Source organism: Somniosus microcephalus, chromosome 34, assembly GCF_052327205.1.
Source record: "Somniosus microcephalus isolate GS21.2 chromosome 34, FLI_Smic_1.0, whole genome shotgun sequence".
In the NCBI taxonomy this organism is placed as follows: Eukaryota; Metazoa; Chordata; class Chondrichthyes; order Squaliformes; family Somniosidae; genus Somniosus; species Somniosus microcephalus.
Window position 1 is genome coordinate 14,062,423 of NC_141020.1, and position 9,615 is coordinate 14,072,037.

The 9,615-nt window shown below is 52.6% G+C and overlaps 1 protein-coding gene across 1 annotated transcript; it reads right to left on the reverse strand.

Moving 5' to 3' along the window:
• Window positions 1-3,081: 3,081 nt before the first annotated feature.
• LOC147096783 (protein FosB-like) lies at window positions 3,082-9,160 on the reverse strand. The gene is made up of 4 exons (XM_085973405.1): window positions 8,656-9,160; window positions 5,372-5,653; window positions 4,523-4,630; window positions 3,082-3,635 (listed from the first exon to the last, which is right to left on the reverse strand). The coding sequence occupies exons 1-4, from the start codon at window positions 8,782-8,784 to the stop codon at window positions 3,180-3,182; spliced, it is 975 nt and encodes a 324-aa protein (XP_085829531.1). The 5' UTR covers window positions 8,785-9,160; the 3' UTR covers window positions 3,082-3,179.
• Window positions 9,161-9,615: the final 455 nt, after the last annotated feature.

A 9,615-nucleotide genomic window follows, 5' to 3' on the forward strand; every position in this document is an offset into this window, starting at 1 on the left:
ATGCAGTTTTGACTTTTTTTTTAAACATTTTTTTTTTTTTGAAAAAGCTTTTTTTCAGTAACTAGCGCTTAAAACTAGACACTATTCATGAACTAACACTTGTTAAGCTGTGGCAGTTTGAAGCAAATTGTTCCCACACCAAGACTAAACAGAGAAAGAAAGGAGGAACAGAGTCAGTAGTTTCGTCGAGCCGACTGCCTGGCACAGAACAGGACTAAGTTTTGGATTTTAACCCCCTTTCGGAATCTTTTGAGAAAACAGTAAACTTTTTAAATAGCTCCAGACATTTTGTACAGCAAGTTCTGAATTCAATCTGGTTTTCAGTTCTAATATTTATTTTTTTTGAAAAGAAAATGCTGCTCATTTTGACCTACGTCCAGAAATAAAAAAATAAATATTAATATATAAAAAAATATAAAACGAATGCTGCTTTAGCGAGGCTACTAGTCAGCGGGCAATGCACTATCCTGTATCAACCACTGAATCCAGCTCCTGGCTAGACCCGCAGGAGACACAAGGCGGGGGGGGGGGGGGGGGGGTGGAGAGAAACAGAAGTGGACACGACCCTCGTCTCTCATCTTTTCAAGGAGCATGGCTGTCCCTGGGTGCAGTTCCAAAGGCCATCCCAGGCATGGAATGTGGGCAGGATTCTGGGCTGTAAACCTCATCTTAAGTCCTGATCCTGAGCTTCACCTGAATTCCACCAGGGGAGGGGGGGGGGGGGGACCCACTGGGCAGGAAGTGCACTGGTTCAGCAGAGACAGGGGAGGGTAAAACCTGGGACTTCGCAATGAGCTTTAGGGTGCCTGGCAGCATCTCTGACAAGTCACCAGCAGGGGCGAATACTGCCGGCTATCCATAAAGTCCACTACGAAAGCTTAAATACATCGTAGCAATTCGCTATTTTGATATAATGTAGAAGTTTATCTGCATTGTCCATTATATTAACTATTGATTAAAATGCAATAATTTACAAGCGATAAAGTGTTCTCTATTCAGCATAATGCTCAATGGGAGCAGGGATCAAACCTCTTGCATTGCATTATGTGCATTTTAGGTCAGGGCAGCACAGACACGATGGCTGCAGTTGCTGCCTTACCTCCCACCTCTGGTTCGAAGTTTAGTTTGTTAAGAACTGGTTAGATATTAGAGGCATGTGGTGGATTTAGCATTTACACCCTGCTCTAGATGAGCGGGGTGGAGGGGGGGGGGGTGCGGTTTCTAATCCAGCCCAGGGGCTTTAGAAATGACACGATCTCTACCACCCAACTGGGCATTCACAGAATCACAGAAACCCCACAGTGCAGATAGAGGCCATTTCGGCCCATCGAGCCTGCACCGACACATATCCCACCCGATCCCCATAACCCCTACACCAACACATATCCCACCCTATCCCTGTAACCCCACGTATTTAATCCCCCTAACACTAAGGGTCAATTTTATCATAGCCAATCAACCTAACCCGCACATCTTTGGACTGTTGCATTGCTGCAGGTGTTCAGCTGCCGGAGATGGGACTCCCTGCTGCACCACTTAAACTGCCCCAATTCCATTCCCCTCCAATTCTCTCCACCCCAGCCCCCTCCGGAAGGCGTCAAGTCTGGGGCATAGTTCCACCAGCGCCCGTTCCATACCTCGCCCAAGGGGCCAATCCCTGTGGCAGTTGACTATTCAACTACGGGGGGCATCGCATCCCTGCTCTTATTTTCCAGTTTAGCTGAAAGTTCTAACCCTGCACTGAAAAACGGAGCCGAGGCGATGGCAACAAATGCCATTTGATTCCCGTTTACCCGTACGGAATTCTGGGGCGGTTCAAGCATCAGCAGCGACGGTGCAAAAATTGAACCAAGGAAGGGTTCGGCTTATGATAAGCTGGAACTTCAAGCCACAGGTTATATGACCACCAAGTCTGACCAGAGGGCAATTTTAATCTCACCAGCCTGGCGGGAGAGCCACGGGATGGGGTGGAATGCTGGGTTTTTTCCCCCCCCACAAGCCGGCCTATAATAAATCGGCCCCGATTTTAACTCCAGGTGGATTCCCCGTTCAGGCCAGAGTTAAAATTACAGTCAGGTCTCAATGATGTCATTGGGCTGCAACATGCATAGGTAACAAAGGACCCTGTGGGCTCCGGGCGTGTGCCCTTGCCACCTGCTCGGAAGAGCAGGTTAAAATTGCAGATGTGACGATCAGGTTCGGACGGGTAAGAACCAGGGCGATTTTAACTGTCCGCCAGCCAGATTTCTGCTGAGCGAGTCGGCTTAAAAATTGCCCCCATTAATAACTCTCCATCGCGGAGTGTCAAAAAAGTGTTGCATCCCATCCCAGGAGAGTGTGGTTAAAATGACTAAAAAAAGTTTCACATCTTGTTACTTCAGTGGGAGGCAAACTTTATCTCCTCAAAATGAAAAATATCAAGCCCCCCCCAACAGAAAAAAAATCTTTGACAAAATGTCTGGATTCACAGTATGTTAGAGAGATGGCAGCTCCCTGCCTTTGATGTAGCCTCAAAAAAGGTTGGAGCAGAGCGGTGCCACAGTCAAGGGAGAATTCGGGGTGGCCCCTTCGCTTGGCATCAGGCGGGGTTGGGGGGGCTTCACAGTCAGCTCCCGTTGAGAAAAAGCCAAATTCAATTTTTTTTTCACATAAACACAGAATCAGAGGGGTGGGGTGGTTGAGCCTTTCCCCCCGCACCGCCGGGCCCGGGATCCAGGTCCACACCGGGGGAGTATGTGTGTGTGTGTGCAGTCCATACCGAGCACACTGTTGACGTGACATTCACGGGGGAGGTGGGGTGTCCGCTTTGGAGAGGTGAAAAGTACATTCAGGAGGTCTTGGGGGGGTGTGTTACGTTGCGACTTCGGAAACACAAGCACTGGCTCCCTGCTGCTGCTGCTGCTTCTTCCTCCATCCCCTTTCGATTGGTGAGCGGTGTGTGTAAAAAAAAAGACGGAGCTATTCGGCAGTGGGGGGCGTCACACTCCCATCCTTTCCTCCCCTCCGGCGGGTCCAGGCGAGTTTTTTCACGGCAGGTGATGTGCAGGCGGTCAGTCTCCTTCCCCCTCGCCTCCCCCACCCCTTTCCTTGTCCCCCTCCCCATCCTGGTGCGCCAGCCGGTATAAAAGCGGTGCTGGCGAGTGTGTGTGTGTTGCGGGAGGAGGGAGGGCTTAAGCAGGTTAGAGAGCCAGCAGCGATGGCGAGTTCAGAGAGTCCGAGGACTGGTCGCTGCTACTGTTCCGCTGGTGGACGAGGCCGCAACTGCTTCCCTCTGGGTAGGTGAACACAAATGAAGACGTGTATGAGGCGTGGGGGCTAGCATTCAAACAGGGCGTGTGGAGAGGCTCACAGTGCGGATAGAAAGAGCTAGCGAGCGGTACCTCCGCCGGCAGCTGACAGCCCGGCGGGTAGCTCCCAGCGAACGCAGGTTCCTTCCCATCCAAAGCACTCGCCATTGCCAGAGAGCTCACCTCGACTGTCGCGGCGCTGGGCTGCGGGCTCAGGGGATCCTGGTACGGGATCTTGCAGGCCGGCTTGTGGGCCACCAGCACAAATTCCAGCCGCTCCTTCTCCTTGTGCAGCTCGGCGATCTGCGACTGCAGCTCGGCCTTCTCCTCCTCCAGCTGGTCAGTCTCCTGCCAAGAGACGGGAGAGTGGCGTTAAATACAGAGGATGAGGGGAAGGAGAGAGAGAGAGAGAAAGGGGAGAGAGAGGGAAGGAGGAGAAAGAGGGGGGGGGGGGAGAGAGAGAGAGGGGGGGGAGGAGAGGAGAGAGGAGGAGGAGAGAGGAGGGAGACAGGGAGGGAGAGGGAGAGAAGGGAGGAGGAGAGGAGAGAGAAGGAAGGGAGGGAGCAGAGTGGGGAGAGAGAGAGAGGTGGGAAGCGAGGGCCCCCCCTATTGACAGGGTTCTGCCGCCTCGTCCTCCTCTACCTGCCCCCTGGGGACAGACTGGCCCCCAGGCTGAGCTGTGGTGCACAGGCCGCGGGTAACTCAGAAGAGCGATGGCACGGTGCTTTCTGTACTGCGATCAATACAGAGCCCCCAAATTATCCCTAACCCAACAAACCTACTCCTCCCCCATTAATTACCCCAGAGACCCCCTTATACCCTCCCAGAGCCCCCCTTACACTCCACCCTAGAACCCCCTTACACCTCCCAGAGACTCCTCTTACACCTCACCCCCAGAGACCCCTCTTGCATCTCTCCACAGAGACCCCTCCCAACACCCCACCCCAGAAACCCCCCTTATACCTTCCCAAAGACCCCCTTACAACCCCCCACACCCCACGAGAATTCCCTTACACCCCACCTCCCAGAGACCACCCCCAGAGACCCCCATCCCTCCCCACAGCCGCTCCCTTGACGCCAGAGACCCTCTGAGCCACGCCCCCACACAATCTCCCTCTCCCGGGAACACTCATTTCCCAGGGGAGGGTTTGGGGGTCTCGGCATCACCTGGAGAAGCTAGCTTAAAGGTCCCTCCACCCACCCAACCCCACACCACACCCCCAGTGTTTGCTTACAGTCTGCAGGCGGTCAGTCAGCTCCCGGCGGCGATTCCGGCACTTGGCGGCTGCGAGCTTGTTTCTCTCCCTGCGAACGCGACGCTTCTCCTCCTCTTCCACTGTGAGCTGCAATAAAACAGACAGACCGTCAGTCACTCACCCTCTCCCGACTCTTTCATCCACACTGTCCCTCTGACTTTACCCCTTCTAGTTCTTCCCAATCCACCAACTCCTAACCCGAACCCTCCCAACCTCACTAATATACCAGCACACTCACCTTCCATCTCAAACCCAGTCCAGACCCATGAGATGAAGATCTTCTCCAGTGATGCATGGGTCTCACCCGAATAAAGAGTGTTGAGGGAGCTTTACTCTGTATCTAACCCATGCTGTACCTGCCCTGGGAATGTTTGATGGGGACAGTGTAGAGGGAGCTTTACTCTGTATCTAACCCAGTGCTGTACCTGCCCTGGGAGTGTTTGATGGGACAGTGTAGAGCGAGCTTTACTCTGTATCTAACCCATGCTGTCCCTGCCCTGGGAGTGTTTGATGGGACAGTGTAGAGGGAGCTTTATTCTGTATCTAACCCAGTGCTGTACCTGCCCTGGCAGTGTTTGATGGGACAGTGTCGAGGGAGCTTTACTCTGTATCTAACCCCATGCTGTATTTGACCTGATCGATAACCTGCTTGAGATGGAGTGCATTTCCAGCACCGACATAATTTAAAAAAAAATAGCTTTAAAAGAAACCTTTGACAACTCCAGTGACTTGGACCTGGTGAGATTAACCATTGCTATTGACTAGAGTGGCAGTCACAATCCAGCTCTGCATACACACACACTCCACATTCCCTTCACCCACACTCACCGTTTCATCGCGTGCCCTCCGAGAGCGGCTGGCTCGGGTGGGTTTGGACGGCCCGGCGCTGCTGTAGGAGCACATGCCTGGGGTGGAATAGCTGGTCCCCGGGAGATTGTAGGGGTCCATGGTGGGTTGGGGCAGGGGTGGAAGCTGAGCCTGAGGCTGAGACTGTGCCACTGAGGAGATGACAGTCGGTTGTACCATCCACTGCAGGTCCTGGCTGGTGGTGATGGCAGTGAGTGTTGGCACGAAGGATCCCGGCATTTCCCCAACGCCCGTAGCACACTCCTGGAATAAATGGGAATGTAGTACATTTAAAAAAAAAAAATGGGGTTGGAGTTGGACTGGGAAATGGGGGACGGGAGGGCCCACAAGACTGCCAATCTGTAAATTTATTCCTGGGATGTGGGCGTCCCTGGCATGGCCGGCATTTATTGCCCATCCCTAATTGCCCTCGAAGGTGGCGGTGAGCCGTCTTCTTGAACCGCTGCCGTTTTTCCTAGTGGTTGGATACAACCGAGTGACTCGCAAGGCCATTTCAGAGGAGCAGTTAAGGGTCAACCACATTGCTGTGGGTCTGGAGTCACAATCGGCCAGACCGGGTAAGGGCAGCAGATTTCCTTCCCTGAAAGGACATTAGTGAAATTGGAACCCAAGATCCTCAATGCGGCCGGGGGGGTGGTGGGGCACGAGCGGCAGAGGCTGGGAGCACAAGACACGAGTCACAACAAGCAAAATCCTAAAAAGTGTTTAGCAGAAGAATCCCGACAGCGGAAAGATCATCTCTCCCAGTGGCAGAACTAGGTTTGGTTGTGTGGAGTCATGAACCCCTACATTAGGCTTGGGTGATTGGGGGGGGGGGGGGTCATGACCCCCTCCTGACCCCCTTGCTCCCCAGTGGCGAAGTTAGGTTTAAATGACGGAGGGGGGTTCATAACCCCCCCTCCCCATTAGGCTTGGTTGACTGGAGGGGGTGCGGTGGCATGAACCCTCCTAACCTCCCTCCCCCATTGGCTCAGCCACTGATTTCTGCCCAAAGTCACATGTTTGCAATGATCCCAGATGCATCGTCGCAGATTCCCGATTGGTGCGGGAATGCGACGGTGGGAAATCCCAACTTTAGGAGATTTCGACGTCAATTTCCCCTCCCTCCTTACAGCATCCCTACAGGGATGGGAGGGGGCCATAACCCTTTAGTTATATTAATAATTCTGCTCGAGGACTGATGAACTGTGTGTTCCTTCACCTGCCGGGAACTGTGAATCAAGTTTGGGATATTGGTCTGACCCCTACTCCCACATTAGTATTACCAGTCAGGGCACTTGAGAGGTCTGAGGGACGCAAGGCGCGATATAAATGAAAGTCTCAATTATCTGTCGGAATCGTTACTCTTCCCTCTGGACCCAGGCTCGAGCAGCCGGTGGCCACAACAAGGAACACAAGCATTAGGAGCAGGAGTACTTAAACTACTCAACTGACAAGGTTCGCCTACAGTTGGTGATGCCAAACCCCCCCGAGAGAGAGCCCAGCCCACGCTGCCATATCCAAGAGGTTTGTATTTATAGCTCACTTGAATCAGGTTCCCAAAGCACTTCACATACAGTCGGTTCCCTTGAAGTTCAGCTACTGTTGCTATAAGCTCAATACAGTTACCATATTTACTTGCAGTAAGATTCACAACTCAGTGAATGACCAGCTACGGACTCCTAATCTCAACATGGCATGGAGCGCGCCAGGGCCTGACTGGGAGCAATACAAATCATAGAATCATATAAATTGCAGCACAGAACGAGGCCATTCGACCCATCATGTCTGTGCCGGCCGAAAGAGCTATCCACCCTAATCCCACTATCCAGCTCTTGCTCCGTAGCCCTGTAGGTTATAGTGCTTCAAGTGCATATCCAAGTACTCTTAAATGCGATGAGGGTCTCTGCCTCTACCACCCTTTCAGGCAGCAAGTTCCAGACCCCCCCCCCACCACCCCCACCATCCTCTGGGTGAAAAAAAATTCTGCTCAACTCCCCTCTAGTCCTGCTTACTTAAATCTATGCCCCCTGCCATAGAAACAGAAAGAAGGACTTGCATTTATATAGCGCCTTTCACGACCACCAGACATCCCAAAGCGCTTTTGGAAGTGTGGTCACTGTTGTAATGTAGGAAACACAGCAGCCAATTTGCGCACAGCAAGCTCCCACAAACAGCAATGTGATAATGACCAGATCATCGGTTTTAGTGATGTCGATCGAGGGATAAATATTGGCCCCAGGACACCGGGGAGAACTCCCGCTGCTTGTCTTTGAAATAGTGGCCATGGGATCTTTTACGTCCACCTGAGAGCGCAGAAGGGGCCTGGGTTGAACATTTCATCCGAAAGACGGCACCGCCGACAGTGCAGCACTCCCTCAGCAGTCCTAGATTTTTGTGCTCAAGTCTCTGGAGTGGGATTTGAACCAGACAACCTTCTAATCTAATCTAATCTAACTCAGATATAAACGAGTGTGCTACCAAACTGAGCCACTGGCTGACACACGCGAGCAAATGGTGCAAATTGCTAAATTCAGGAAGAATCAATCCACTTTCGGGATTGCAATGTGCACGCAACTCCCCCCGGGGTTTGGGGAGTGGAGGAGGGGGGAGAAGGCTGCAGAGTCCCCGGGATCTGGTGGGACTTGCTGCAGCCCCGGAGCCCGCCGCTTCCATCCATTCATAAAAAAAAGAGGCGCCGCCCAGGCGGTGGGCGGAGCCAGTGACAGCGTCGCTGCCATGGTAACGTTCCAAAATAGAACGTCGCCCGGGCCGGGGACCGTGCGTGCGTGCCTGCGTAGCGTCACCAGGAGGATTCCAATACGTCAACCTTACGCACGCAACCCAGGCGGAGAGCAAGCGTGAGGTTTCCAGGCTGCGGGAAACCGGTGCAACCGATCGATGAACCGATTATAATCGAGCCCGGGGAGGCGCTGAATGCAGCGACAGATTGCGTGCGTGTGCATTTAGTGGGGGGTGGACTTCTGATCATATATTACACTTTTCCCCCCAACCCCACACCGTTACCGCCTGCACAATCCAGCCAAATATTGGTGACATTTCACCCCCCCCCTCACACCGCCAAGATCAATAAGCACTTTATTTGCAGATAATCAATCATTGCAACTTCAGCTAAATATGGTGACGGTTGCAAAGATCGCTAATCATTTTATTGCACATTATTATGCCTGGTGTTGATGCACAAATAATCCCCCTTAAACTCCAAGCACTCAAGCAAAGTTCTACTGGCTGAAGGTCGCACTTACCTGGGCTGCGGAGGTCGGGCTGCCCACACTCTGGCTGAAGGAATCCACCGAGGAAAGGTACTGGGGCTCCGAAGGGGAGGAGCTGCACCGAGAAGCCGAGTCAAAGTCGCCGGAGAATCCCTGGTACATGTCCTCCCAGTCGGTGATGAGCCAGGATTTACCGCCCCCGAAATCCAGCTTTGCAGTTTGTGGCTAAGACAGTTGGTGTCTCCCAGAGAAATGTCACCAAAAAAAAAGTAAAAAAACACCCTCTCTGGTGTGTGTGCTGTAGTAAGCGCCTGTCTTGCTATTCGATCCGCCGCTTGCTTTATGAATGAACCAGCTCCTCCTGATTGTCTTTTTTATATACCAAGATATTCCTCTGACGTCAGGCTCATTAGAATAACAACTCGTCCCGGACGGTGCAAATGGGCAAAAATCCGCCTGAATCCAAGAACCAGCCGCGCCGAGAGCACCAGCACTGAGGCCGCCAGTGCCTGTGCTGCTAATGCCACTCTCCCGGAGCCTCCACGCCGCTTTATTGGGGAGAAATTGCCATAAAACCCCTCTTTGCGAGGAGGCTCCGCCCATCCGGGGATCCCTGACGTACATGCCCAAATATGGAACTGTGTAGTTTGCTGTTTACTGGTAACCAGGCACCGACGTCAGAGGGAATCCCTCTCTAGACAGCGGCTTGATCAGAGAGAGAGAGTTTTAAATAGAAATCCAGCTCGTGGGAGCTTTATTTTTAAAATTGATGCTGTAAATTTATCTTTTTTTAAAATAAATACGAGAAGTTACTAAACCCTCGCCCTGGTGTGCAATCCTTGTTGCCCCAGAGATGGGGGGCCAGGATTTACCTTCTTAAACCCTCGCCCTGGTGTGCAATCCTTGTTGCCCCAGAGATGGGGGGGCCAAGATTTACCCTCTTAAACCCTGCCCTGGTGTGCAATCCTTGTTGCCCCAGAGATGGGGGGGGGG